Source organism: Sturnira hondurensis, unplaced genomic scaffold (assembly GCF_014824575.4).
Source record: "Sturnira hondurensis isolate 20B ecotype Veracruz unplaced genomic scaffold, ASM1482457v3 Scaffold0015475, whole genome shotgun sequence".
NCBI classification, from domain to species: domain Eukaryota; kingdom Metazoa; phylum Chordata; class Mammalia; order Chiroptera; family Phyllostomidae; genus Sturnira; species Sturnira hondurensis.
Window position 1 is genome coordinate 1,536,762 of NW_028088106.1, and position 14,850 is coordinate 1,551,611.

The window sequence follows — 14,850 nt, forward strand, 5'->3', positions numbered from 1 at the left end:
ATTAAATCAGAAGTGAAACAGTGTAAAGAAGAAAATAATTCCCCCATTGTTCATAGGAAATGTTGATCACTAATTTGGCATTTCTTTTTCAATAATAAAAGAAATGCTAAATGTAGAAGAAAAAACCCTGATTTTTATAAGGAAACACTTCCCCTTGGGTTGGTTTCCCTACATTTATGTTGAGGCTTCTTTCCAGATGACGACTGTGGGGACGGGAGTGATGAAGCTGGCTGTGCTCATTCCTGCTTTGACAACCAGTTCAGATGCTCCAGTGGCAGATGTATCCCAGGCCATTGGGCCTGTGACGGTGACAATGACTGTGGAGACTTCAGTGATGAGGCCCAAGTCAATTGTGCCAAAGGTTAGTAACTTTGTGAAACTATGAAACCACATTTCAAATTGTTATAGCATATTTGGAGTATCTCAGAGTGACTATTATATAAAAATACATTGCTCATCAGAAAAAATATATATGCGTAAAACTGTATAAAATAATTTGCTGATCTCTTTAGCTTCGCTCTTCCTTTTTCTGGTTTGTCACTTTAGTAATTCCTTACACTTTGATACTTCTTCTGTGGTCTTGCTCCTTACTTTCATTAAATGCTGTACCTTCATTAGATGCTGTACTTACTACACTTTAGCCTCCTTCCAACTTAAAAATGGCCATAGTTCAAATCTATCACAAAGAGAAAGGAAAAAAAAAGACAGGCATAATTTTCCTTTTATTTTCACACCCAGTATATTTCCATAAGGTTAGAGATAATCCCCTATTAAATTGTGATATATTCTGAGTGACAGACTTTCTGGAAAGCAAGCTGAGAGGAAAAACACCATGACTATGGTTCTCAGCATATCCAGGGGGAGCTGGACCCTGTCTTTGGTAAGAGTTACTTTGGAAAATGTGCTGAGCAATAAAGGAAAATTAATAAATTAGAAATCATGTTGGAAATATAACAAGAATTATTAGGCTATTAAACACTTAAATAATCAATAACATATTTTAAGTAGGACATTATTCATTCTTTTATTTCTTCCACAAATATTTATTGAGGATTTTTTGTGTGTCAGGTACTGACTGTGCTTGGGCAAAAACAATGGATAAAAGGATGAAAAAAACACACTCCCTTTTTGGTTTTTAAAATCTAGCATACACACAGACAAATAATCAAGTGATTTGTCTAAGTGGTGGTGCTAGGGGAGCCATATATTGTGCAATGTCAAAAAGGAATAATTTTCAAAGTGCTTTCCAGGGAGATATATTTGTCTTTTGTAAATATTTGACAACCTGTATAAAATAGAACATTTCGGGAGTGTTTTCTCTGACATGATTCCTTTTGTATTCTCTCCTCTTTGCCTCATGCTTCTATTCTTTTCTCTCTCAGTTTAGTTGGTCCACTAGAATACATGAGCTAGAACTTTTTTGTTTATCATTAATCTTACATGGAAAAAGAAAAAGAATACAAAAATATTTTTCTTTTTTTGTTTGTATATTTGCAACATTCATCTAGGGTGTAGTTGACATTTCATTGCTAAATTACATTTCAAATATAAACTGCATTTCCCCTACCTCACAGGTGTCTTTTAAAGCTCCTCGTGATGTACACACCTGTGGCCTGCTGGCACTGCCCCATAATATGCTGTGAAAGATAAATTTTCCCAAAGTTAATTTACTTTCACCTCAGAATTAAAATCCCATCCATCTCTCCAATGTCTATTTATCTCTAAGTTAAAGTGCTCAGCACACCTTAAGAAGTTGTGGAGAGATTGTGTTAGCCTTATGAGCATCCAAAGCAGGTGGCACCCCTTGTAAGCTCTTTAGAGAACTTTTGGGTTTGAATTATTATAGAATCAGTGATTATTTAATGTTAATGGGTTTCATCTTTAGAGCACTTCAATTTCACTAATATGTCATTGTAAATGATATACTGTCAATGCGAACATTATGCATTTTTATATGATTATGGTAATACACTAAGGAAATGATCCAGATAATCTACATGATTCTTGGACATGTTTCAAGCAAGGATGAGGAGAACTTCCTGAACTAATTTACATTTATTAGATTAAAATGTGTACTAGGATTTCCTAATCAAATACTATACTTGGCAAATACAAGTTACATAATTGAAGAAAAGTAATAATCTGGGATGATTTTGGTGCAAGACAATCCAAAATATTTCAAAAAAGGCATTTAAATACTTTTATCCATCATTATTTTGATTATATATTTTGGCATTGATGTTATTAAATAACTATGACACATAGAATTGTTGAAGTTGATCAGAAAAGCCATTTTGTAACGGGCAGGGTTTGTGAGACCATTGCCAAGGTAAAGTAGAAATGTGATGCAATTAGTCATGTAATCTTTCAGTTCCCAAACCTGCCGCAGAAGAAAGAACAGGACATTTTGGCTTGAGTTTCAAGACTGAGTGTCAGAACTGATCAAATCTACCACATAATTGCTCAGGACTTCGCTTCACACTGCCTGGCTAAGCAGAACATATGGTGTAGTTTTTCTCAACTCAAATAGTTTTCAAAAGGGTAGAAATACTCTTGAATTAACTCTTAATAGTAAAGGAGCAGGAGAAATTAGGAAATGGAACATTATATATATAATCTCCATTTTAGAAAAATTTGGAAGTTCAATTTGTATTTTCTCTGAAACCACTTTCAAAAAATTTCTTTGGTGGTCCTAACTTGTTTTATCATCAGTATGACTAATAAATGGAAAATGTTTTCTCCTAGATGTATATATACTCGTCCCTTCCCTCTCACTGTCGTACTGCTCCTTCCTCTCACTCCCACACTCCCATGCCGGGCAAAACAGATGCAGTATCCTTAGAAAGTACTTTACTGTCATAATAACTTTTGGGGGTATGCACACATACTATGAGCAACAGAGGAATAAAAATACAATCAACAGCAAACTGATTTCTTCCTCCATTTAGATGGCTGCTTATTATCAATTAGCTCTAGCTTCGTTTTATTTCTGAATCCTTTGATTAGTACATTTTCCCATAGGGATCCATCTGTAAATGTACTGTGTAAGTAGTTTTCCATGTGGAAAATAAGTGAGGCTGGACCCCCAAAAGCTTGGAAATTCCTCTGTAGCTACAGTACTGGCTGTTTAGAAAGGTGTTGGGAAAAGATTGTTTTACTAGTAGGGACATCAGTAATAAAATTAAAACAAGAGTTTAGTCTTTTCTTATAAGTGTTAAACTCTAGTTGGAATTTTTTAAAAAATCTCTGGACACATGTCACACCTATAATAATACAATCACATAGAATTATCTTATTGTTGACAGTTTAATTCACTTGAAATATGTAAATTTTCATTCTTCTACTCTTTGGGAACAGTCTCAACTATATTTCACCCTAAAATAAGCATTTCTGAAGTAAACTGTATGAAAGTTGTTCGGTACCATTAGACACTTACTCCTTATGGTCAATTTCAGTCTGAAATGACTGTACAAATGTATACAAATAGCTTCAGCATGAGCTTGATGAAGAAGAAAACAGGTTTTCTCTAGAATAGACTTTGCCTAAATTTTGTAATAATTTCTAAATACAGCTTAAACATCCCTCAAAAATTGATTTTTCTGTACTTGAAGGAAGTAAAGATTCATGGCCATCATCTTTAATGCCTTTTGTTTGGCTGTCTGAAAAGGGACTGTTTACTGCCTAATACTCTACGTGCATGAACCGGGTCATGCTTGTATGCAAAGTTGTATTTATACTCTGAATACAAATTAATTGCAAATTTAAAAGTAAGTATGTATAGATTTTCAATTTTGATTTTATGAAGGATAATTTTTAACAAGTGCCCTAGTCCATGATGCAGTTACATACATAGCATCATTAATATGCATAGTCACACATGTTCTTGTCTGTCTACTGATACTCTCAACTTTGCTTCTGGCTTGGAAACTTCTGCTTTCTTTTCGGGGTTTGTCTTCATTCATTCACCATTCATTCATTCATTCATCTTTCACCTCACCACATGTTTATTCTCAAATTTAAGAAGGAATCTGGAATAACTTTGTGTTAACATTGTAGTTTCCTAGTCAATAACAACATTTGATGCACAGTGAAGGCTCTGTAAATAATTATTGAGTGAAAGAGTCTCTCTCTTGACCAACAAATGTTGATTTTACTAACAGAATTCAACCCTCATTTGTTTTGTCTTATTTATCTTGTAACTTTTATCTGTGTCCCTGCTTTACCTCCAAATCCTGGAGTTTATTTTCATGATGTACAAGAACTAGATACATTGATCTAGTCATGTATATTTTATTAAAATAATATAATTTATTTCATTTATTTAGTACATATTTTAAATTTCAGTCTATTATTTAATAAAATAAAATAGGATATCTTCCCTATCTTTTATAATTCTGTTTCTTTAAGGCTTTTTTTGCCCAATAGTATATTCCAGAAAGATAGGAAAAGTTTAAATCCATTTTGTATCTATTATTAAACAGACAGTGTTAGTGAGTGGGTTCCATTAATGACAATATGGGGAGCGAAGAGGGAAGTTAGCATTTGTTGGTGATTCATTCATTGGCAGGCACTTTACATTTGTTACTCCATTTGATCCTGACAATGAAGATTGAATTAAAATGCTTGCCTAGAATTGTAATTTCTTCCTCCATTTAAATGTCTGTGTACAGTAGGAGTTTCAAACTAAGGTCTGCTCTTTATTCCTATATCAAGATATCTGCTTTTGCAGATATTGAGTTGAACATTTTTTTCCTAATTCTCTATGAAATAACATCTACATGATTCCCAAATAATTACTACCTTTCTCTCAATTATATACTCAGTTTTCCTTTATGAGAAAAGAAAGATTTTTCTACTTACTTCAGGGCATTAATGAAACTTCCCAAATGTCACTACAAGAAAACTGGGCCATTACCTTAAATAATCATAGTAAGTCTGTCTGCCTGCCTGTCTGTCTGTCTGTCTCTCTCTCTCTCTTTTTTCTTTTCTTTTTATTTTTTTTCCTTCCACAAGTCTCCCTGATAAATTAGATTCTGGAGTTTTGTCATTGGAATAGCAATGGACATCCCCACACAGGAAATTTCTTAAGTCACTCAAATAATATACTTGTCTGACACAAAAGTTTTACCTCATACTCAGAAAATATAGGGAAATGAAAGAAAATTTAAAAATAATTTAGTTCAGTTCTTTCATTGTGTAGGTGAGTAACAGAGCTCAGCTAGATAAAATTATCCTTATATAACAAAAACGTCATGCTCCATGCTGGAAGGTATTGATAAAACTTTGTGTTAGAGATGTTGGGACTGAGGTCTTTGACCCATAAAGGCATCTTCAGTAGGGATCTTGGAATCAAGTAATTATTCCAAGTTCTTTGTGGAAAACCCAGTAAGGTCTAACAGTTTTGTCAACCCAAAAGAGACAATGTCCTCCTTAGGAAGGTTGAATCCACTCAGAGAACTACAGGTATGAAAATGTGATTTGTAGCTGAAAACTTAGGTCACCCATTTAAGCACGGAGATAATGGAAATTTAAACCAACATTTTTTGTCTTCTGGTGTATGTCATATCTTGTCTCAGCTGAACCACCATAGTTTTCAGCAGCACAGATTAACCCTAATCAATACCAATAAATGCTATACACAGTTAAACACAGACATCTGTTTTGTTTTTTCTCATGAAAATATTCTGAAGATACTTTCAATTCATATCTGTTAAAATATACAATCAAAGAAAAAACTACAATTACTTCTCAGTCACTCAATTTTATTGAGAGTAAACTATTGGCTTTGAATTTGGGAAAATTAGCAAGTTATATTATGGACTCAGCAAATCATTTAATTTTCTGTCCTAGTTTTTAAAAAATATTAACTTGTGATAAAAGTATAGATTGTTTTCTGAAAAAATACAATTTAAGACAAATTTAACTCCATCTAAGTTTTTAAAAATATATGTTTTCAATATAATACAAATTATCTGGCTTAAGTTTATTCTCTCATTGATGATTTATTTTCCTTAAGAAATGTTAATACTAAAATATCAAAATGATGTTAATTGTTAATGGAATTTATCCATAGGAAGCCTCTTTTTGTTTTTCAGAACAAAATAGCTTCTTGAAAGTACTTTCACCTTAATATAGCAACCAACTTTAACATCAATACAAAGAAAATCAAATAACGCTTGTTTGGAGAGTTTATAATATTTCTAGCAATGTGATTGTCAGGATAAATGAAAGGGAGTCAGACAATTACAAATATTTAAAAACAAAATATTAGAAAATGGATCATGAAAACAGGAAGAAGGAGACTAATTATTCTCATCTTTACTACACAGAAAGTTAGTAATAGATCCACAATTATTTATAGATTAATTTAGCTTTTCTATTAAGACAATAATTGGGTAGCTTGACCCTAGAGTAACATAATAGCTCTTGTTTTGTAAAAGATATAATTGATAGCTAAACTTAAAAGCTAACAAAAAGACCTAATTAAAATGAAGAAACTCAGTCTGTTTTCTGCTTTTTTAATGACACCCCAAAATAATGGCAAAAGTGAATTAATTTTTATAGTCTTTAAATTCTGATTCCCCAACCTCCAGTTTGTAGTTAATGATCAGTGAAAGAGTAGGACTCTAAATATTTAGCATAAAATTGAAAATAATAAACAAACAGAAAAGAGACAAAGGGCATGGAAAATCTACAAAATAATTAATTCAGTTTTCAATAATTGAATAGTGCTTATGCTTTTGTGAGAGTAAAGAAATAAACAATGGGATAAAACTTTGCCATTTTCCTATAGAAATAGTAGTTAGCTTTCAGAGCCTATTTGAACTGTAAGCCTTTCTTTACTGATTTATGTCAATTATCAGCTGAATCTCCACTTAGGTATTTATTCTATTCCTACAAGCACTGACTACATTCATTCACGTTTTGTTAGGAAAGTCATTTCAGTTTGATCTTGGCATTTGTGCACCATGGGGTTCCCAAGGAAAGTTAATTGTTAATATCTGTATCCAAAACCTTTCCCCAAATAACTTTGGTGCACAAAATAATCATTTGAAACTGCCATCACCTTCCTGGCATGGAATACTCATTGGTATCAAAACATGTTGCTATTGTCCATATGTCTGCACTTGAACAGATGTTCGTGAATCATAAACAGAATTGAGAACATTCTATACAGGCATTGGCAATTACTCCCTATAATGGGGCAGATATTATTTCGGGCTTTGCCTGTTGCGTCTACACAATTCCACTGTTTTAGGACAGAAAAGCTACACTATAAATGATTACAAATAATCATATAACTACAAACAATTATTACTGCATTTCAATAAAATTTTATTTACAAAAATAGTTAATGGACCAGAATTAGTGTGCAAGTCATAGATAGCTGACCCTTTATTTATGAAAGTGGTGGAGACACATTCTAAAGGAGCTATACTCTTGAGTAAACCTAGATGCCCTTATTTTATAGGCCATCAAAATATTTATGATACAGCCCTGGCTGGTGTGGCTCAGTGGATTGAGAGCTGGACTATGAAGCAGAGGGTCGCTAGTTCAATTCCAAGGCAAGCCACATGCCTGGGTTACAGACCAGGCTCTCCAGTGTGGGGAGTGCAAGAGGCAACCAGACATTGATGTTTCTCTTCCTGTCTTTCTCCCTCCCTTCCCCTCTGCCTAAAAATAAATAAATAAAACCTTTAAAAAATATTATGATACAAAGTTAAAAAATAATGAAGAGAAGAAAAGGCCAATGAAAGAGGAGATAAACCATTAATATTTTTTAAATGGCATTCTTTGGCCCTACATCAAATATATAGCATATATATATATATATATATATATATATATATATTTAGTTAAACATAGTTTTTCTTTATAATAATGCCCCACATCATTTTAAAATATCCAATTAAATAACATTATCTGAAATTTTTTTATATTTTATTTATTTATTTTTAGAGAGAGGAGAAGGGAAGGAGAAAGGGAGGGAGAGAAACATTAATGTGTGGTTGTACTCCATTCTGGGGACCTGGCCTGCAACCCAGGCATGTGCCCTGACTGGGAATCCAACCAGCAACACTGGTTGGCAGGCTCTCACTCAGCCCCCTGAGCTACACTAGCCAGGGCAAAAATGTTTTATAATAAATATTTAACACTTGCTCTGAGCCAGGCACATTAATAAGGCAAGAAATAAATTCCAAACAGGAAATATCCACATTGTAATGTTTATTTAATATTTGACATCTAACGTATCTGTTAAGGAGATTGCTTAATTTTAATAGTGAGAAGAAAAGCAGATTTCTCAATTCTAGCTAATTTAACAGATTAATTAGTTCTGCTTACTTATATTTAAATAATATAGAATTTCATCATTCCCATGATACATAAAATTCTAAATTAAGTACTCATGGTAGAGTTCCAGATATAAAAGCTTAAAATTTTAATGAACTAAAAATAGTGCTTTATTTGTTTCATAGTTTTCATTTCAATATTTTACCTTACTGGGGGATATTTAATATGCTGAATTAAAACTTTATCCCAATGTATTTTTTGAGTGTCTACATTTCTATGCGTTTTTAACACTAAAAAACATTTTGTGCTAATATAATTAAATTTGTGCTTAGGTATCCTCATACTATTTTCCATTTCCTTATCTTTAATTTCTATAACTTACCCAGAGAATAGATATTTAAAATTCAAAATCTTGTCTCTGTTTTATTATTAAATTTGTCATTAAGTCCCATGTACTTATAAATGGTTTTGATAGTCCCATAAAACATTATAATCAGGATAATTCCTGGTAAGGGAAGTACATGAGGATAAAAAAGGTTGTTTAAATAAATTATGAAAGCCCAAAAACATATACCATTGGTCATATGTTGAGATGAGAAGGGAGGGGCAGTGAGAACAATAACCAGGAGATATAACATCTGAAATCTAAATGACCTGTGAGTACTTGGATGTCCAGAGGGACAAGTTGATTTAAGAAGGAGGCCCCAGGCTTGACTCCATTGTCAATTCACAGCTGAGATTATACACCATTAGGTAAGCAGAGGCAGCCCCTGGGGAGTCCCTTCCACATCTCATGTAGAAGAACAGAACAATATACCCCCACTCACCCCAACATAGCCTTTAGCTAGGCAGCTCAAGGGCTAAGGTAGGTTTTAATAAGGACCACTCTCCTTAGGCTTTTTAGAAACCAGGGATACACTAACTTCCTTCTGGGAATGTTAGGGGTCTCCTTGGACAGAAGTAGGCCAACACTGTATGCATACCTTTTTGGTGAATGAAGTAACTATTGATGTGCTACCCAACTGATTCTCAGTAGTTTCAGGACAGGAGAAGAATATCCAGAAATGTGAAACAAACAGCTGGTACAGGTGCAGGAGTTATTAATAAATAGCAATTCATTAAAATGCTAGGAATGGGGCAAGGACTGACACAGGATGATTATACGAAATGCATGAAGCTTTGTGAACACTCCATACACAGTGCTTTTTACTTTTCAAAGCACTTTACAATGAATGATAAGTTCAAGTATAAACTCCACAGAAACAATTTTTAGAAGTATTTCCCCCATATTTGTTTTACAATTTAAATAATTCATTATCTTTGCTGTGCCATTATTAGTTATTTTCTCAAAAGGGCTTTCACATTCCTTATAAAACACAATATATTAAAAAAACATAGTATAAATTTAATTTCTGCAATCCTGATTTTTACAATTTTTAACTCTAGGATAAAAAGTTCTGTCCCTGTATTGTTGCTAGTCTTTTAACTGCAAATATTTAATCCCAGTGAATTCATTTAAATATTGAGATAGATTCCACCACTGGTTTTCCTCCAAGACTATAAGTTCATTTATTTATTAGATCTCCCAATCGGTTGTGTGTAGAAACTCATTTTGCTTAATCAACTGTATGCTTGATTTAAATAGCTTCAGGTCAAAAATACAATAACACTTCATTAGTTTAAAATATAACCAGCATCAGCAACATGAAAACATAACAGTAAAACAGCATGAGCACATACATATAAACATAGTCATCATTTTAACACTCCACTGGAATAAACCGTGTTATAAAGACAGATTGTGTGCCAAGCCCTGAAGCTTAAGCAGCTGGGGCTCTGGGGAGCCACACAGGCCCACAGCACAAGTTGGAGTGGCCATCACAGGTTCCTCAGAGAAATGCAGCTTGTCATCCAGGGGAAAATTAGCACCTGTTGACAGAAGCCAATTTCATTTGGCAAAGTTAACAGGGAAAAAAAATTCCATAGTGTTTTTTTTGTTTTCTGGGAAAGGAGGACAACATTTCTCGACAGCAATAAATACCCAAACATAACAGACATTAAGAAATAGAGCTAAGGTATTTTTAATTTATTGTGAGGTGGTGGAATGAAAAGAGGGAAGTGAAGAAATATCAAAGTGTATGTGTGTGATAGTCTTCCTGACTTGACTGTAAACGTGGAGTGTCCAAGTGAATGAAATAGATGCATACATGTAAAACCCCTTATAAATCTAAGGAATCGTAGAGATTAGGTTCCCCATGTATGGTTTAAATACTCCCAAAGTGATCTATATAAACTGCATATCTGAATACACCAGAATCTTGCTGAAGGCCTTTCTGGGCTCCCAGTGGGTTTGAGGGTTAAAGTCAAACCATTTATCCTATTATACAAGGCAACTCAGAGTCCAGCCATTGTCCACTCTTAGTTTTCTCTCTATCCTCTCTTCCCATCACATACCACAGAAAATTGTATGACTGCTATCGACTTTGTTCATAAGAAAAGTTCATCTGAAATCCTCATGTCCAGGTTAGTTTTCCTCTGTGCATGTTCTCAGGGGGCTCTCTCCTACCAAAGCACTTAGAACATTGCTTTGTAACTAAGCACATTGCGTACTTCCCTCTATACCCACCATGTTGTGATCTTGTCAAAAGGCAAACACTATAGCTTTTCATTTTCTCCTGGACTCCAGCGAAAGTCATTTCCTACTTCCACTCATTGTAATCATCTTTATTTTTTAAATAATAACCATTGGCATATAATAATATAGATTAAATTTTATCATTACTCTTGTGTATCAAAATCTTCAGTGGACAAGTACCTGTTGAAGTCATTTTTCCATACATGTTGACAGAACCCTACAAGATCCAGCCCCTGCCTATTCTCAGATTTCTTTTTATTCATGCACAGTCATTCACTTCCTCCTCTTTTTGTAAAAACACTGCATTTTTTCCTCTGACTTCTCTGTTCTCTACCTTAACTTGCATGAATGGTTATTTTCCTTCATTTTGTTCTCACCTCAGATATCCCCTTCTCATAGAGACTTCTTTAATCACCCTTGTCACTGTGTCCCCATATACAAGTCACCTCTTATGGCAGTCATCAAGGAAGTTCCAAAAATACTTACATTTCTCCCCTTTTCTTGGAACACAACCTTGTACTTCCTAGAAGTCTGTGGTTTTGGTCAGGGGGGAATGGCAACATGATGGGACCCCACCCGATATGACCAGATTTAGGCAATGAACTGTGATCAGAGGTGATGTACGTGCCTTCCTCTGATCAATTTTCTTCTTAGAATTTACTATTTTCTGGACAAACCTGGTTCGTGTGCTTCTATAATTATGTATCAAATGACTACATACTTCTTTCTCCTCTTGGCTAAATTCTGTGAGAACAGTCAAATCTCTCTCTTATTTACTGTTCTGTCCTGGTGCTTGGAAAAATACTTGGCACATGGCAATAAATATTTATTTAAAGAGCAAATAAAGGCATCCCTGAGGCCAATATACTCTTTAAAGATTCTGGAATAAAGTTGGTATCTCTTTGATACTAAATAGATATGTAATTATAGGTAACATTACTTAACTTTTCTGATTCCTGAGATCTTTTTTCTTCTTTCCTGGTTCGCAACCAATAGAAAAAAAAAAAAACAACCCCAAAGAGGGTAGACTGCGTCATGAATCTTGCAAGTTATTGAGATTTTTTTTCATTAAAAAACAAATTTACCATTACCTTACAATATTACAACATAATAAGATAAATATTAAATATCATTAGAAAATAAATAAGCCAAATAGCAGTACTTTTACCATAAAAATAAATGAGTCTATCGGCACTTTTGATTTTTATATTCACTTTTTTGTTGTTCTTGAGCCTCTACATGAGAAAGGCCTTCTAAGAAGGTAATAATAGTAGTGGTAGAGAAAGTAGGCTCTGAAATTTAATTATGTCACTTCAAGTCTCATCTCTACTGCTTGTCAAAAATATAACTACAGTCAATTGTTTTGCAAAAGAGTGAAATCTTAGCATTTGCAATAGCATGGATGGACCATGGATGGACCTAGAGATTTTTATGCTAAGTGAAATAAGTCAGTCAGAGAAAGACAAAGCTGTGTTATTTCATTTACATGTGGAATCTAAAGAATAATACAAATGAACAAGTGAGACAGAAACAGACTCATAGAAACAGAGTACAAACTGATGATTGCCAGAAGGGAGGAAAGGACTATATGAAAACAGCGAGAGAGTTGAGAAGTACAGATTGGTAGTAACAAAATAGTCACAGGATGTAAAGTACAACATAAGGAATATAGTCAATAATATTTTAATACCTATGTATGGTGCCAGGTGAATATGGAAATATCAGGGGGAACATTTTGTAAAGTATATGATTGTCTAACCTCTATACTGTACACCTAAAACTAATACAAAATAATATTTAATGTAAATATAATTGAAAAATACTAAAAGTATTTTTAAAAGGCTATTTGGACATTTACAAAAAATAGTTATTTTGTAATTTCTGTTTCTGTGAAATAAGAGGATGTCAATAAGCAGTTTTATTTATTTATTTTTAATTGAGCTCAATAGGAACATATGGGTGATCTCTTTTCACTGGGTTTTAGTTCAATCTAATATAATTAATTTGAAACACAAGCAAAATTGGATGCAATGTATATGAAATGGTGATAAAGAAAGAAGTGTGAAGTTTGTCTTGGCATTTCTCTTGGAATTGACCATAGAAGTCGAGAAAATCTCTGAATCCCTTCCACAGGAAGAAAAGTGTGAATTAACACAAAGTGCTATGCATAGTCTGTATATTTTATAAATCCTTAAAACTTACCTAGGAATTTCTTGAATCTACAGACACTGGAATAAAAAACCCAATCCTGGATACTTTAAAAAAAATAAAGTAAGTCTTTAAAAAATATGGACATTAATATATAAAGCATAAACAGGAAGGCAATCCAGGTCAGGAAGAATGATCTAACTGGGGCCCACAGGTATATAATTACTGACTTGTGTGAACATTACAAAGAGGAGAATTGTATCATCATTTAGGTTAGAATGTTTTTAATGATATATTGTATTTCCTTCCTCAGACTATACCCTCATTTTAAAACTTTTGCAGTTGGATTGTTTATGCTGCCCTCTGGTATGAAATAGAGGTTTAGACATGGTTAAATTAAAAAGAAAAAAAAAATGAATCACAGATATATAAACCAAACAGAGCAAACAAAATGCAAATATAATTTTAACACATCTCAGACAATAACAGCATATTCTCTCTCTTCACAGTTGTTGCTTTGATCTGTATAACCACAACTTTTTTATGACTGTAAATAACATTGAGCTAAAACAAAACAATACAAAAACAAAAACAAAAACCCTAGTACTTAAACTGTACAGTTGCCATACTACTGAATCAAGAGAAGCAACCCTTTCTCCAAAGCAACAATTTACCTTTTGCAAGTCTCTTTTTGAATCAGGTTAATATACCTTGATTTCTGAGTTTACCTATTCTTCCTCTTAAGAATTTCCTATTATATCATTGAGGTAATCATTGAGGAACATGATTAAAAAAAAAAAAACCTAGGTCTTTGAAACCAAATCCAAAATATATTTAAAAGGCTCAAAACATTACTCTTACTATAATTAATTAAAAATGGGATTTTTTTCATTTTATTAACATTTTTGAGGTAACATGGTTCCTAAAGAAATAAAGATATGTAGAGGGATGGAAATTGGTATAAAATTTAGTGTATATGCTATTTAATTTTATGTAAACCAATAAAATATTTACTAAATTAGATAATTTTAGATGTACAATGTATTGTTTCTTTTCAATATTTCCTTGCATATCACTGTTTTATTTATTCATTTACTGAGCCTTCTAAGCATTTCCAGAAATAATTTAAGCCATAACCTAGAAATCTTAGAGGTTACAAAGAGGAAAGATTTAAACAAAGGTAGAATACAGACTAATCATATAAATAAATCTGAATATGAGATTGTTTCAAACAAATACATACCATGAAAACTGATCTATAAACTTGGTTCTAAATTCTAAGAAACAACTGCAAAGCGAGAAACTTGATGAGTTTGACAGTTATTCACAAATATCCATAAAATGATTCATAATGAAGATAAACTAATTTTATAAGAGAATAAAATTAGTATCATTTTACTCTGAAGCAAGAGTAAATTAACAATATTCCACAGATTTCCAGAAGTAATTCAAATACAAAAGGAAATGCTTGAAAAATAATTAAATAAAAAAATTGAAGAAAAAAAAAAAAAAACAAATGCAAAAGGAAATGTAGTCAGCAATTTCCCTACTGTCCACCGAAGGGGGTAAAGCACTAGAAATGAGTGTCTTGTTCCATCATGCTGTCACAAAGAGTAGGAGCTCCTTCTTTCTTTCTGCTGCATAGCACTTTTAACAGAAACCTAAACAACAAAACAAACAAACAGGCAAAATATAAGCAAAGACACTGAAATAGAGAACAGGCCAACAGTAACCAGAGGGGAGATGGGAGGGAATTTCAGGGGAATTAGAGAGGG

The 14,850-nt window shown here is 33.1% G+C and overlaps 1 protein-coding gene across 1 annotated transcript in view; it reads left to right on the forward strand.

Annotated features, from left to right (window-relative positions):
* Nucleotides 1-14,850, forward strand: part of LRP1B (LDL receptor related protein 1B) — a gene marked incomplete at its 3' end in the record, with an annotated part of 1,343,287 nt that overhangs the window by 802,591 nt on the left and 525,846 nt on the right. The window contains exons 20-21 of the mRNA XM_037064526.1: nucleotides 197-361; nucleotides 7,543-7,545. Of these exons, the coding sequence (XP_036920421.1) occupies nucleotides 197-361; nucleotides 7,543-7,545 (168 nt within the window). The remainder of the gene's footprint in view (nucleotides 1-196; nucleotides 362-7,542; nucleotides 7,546-14,850) is intronic.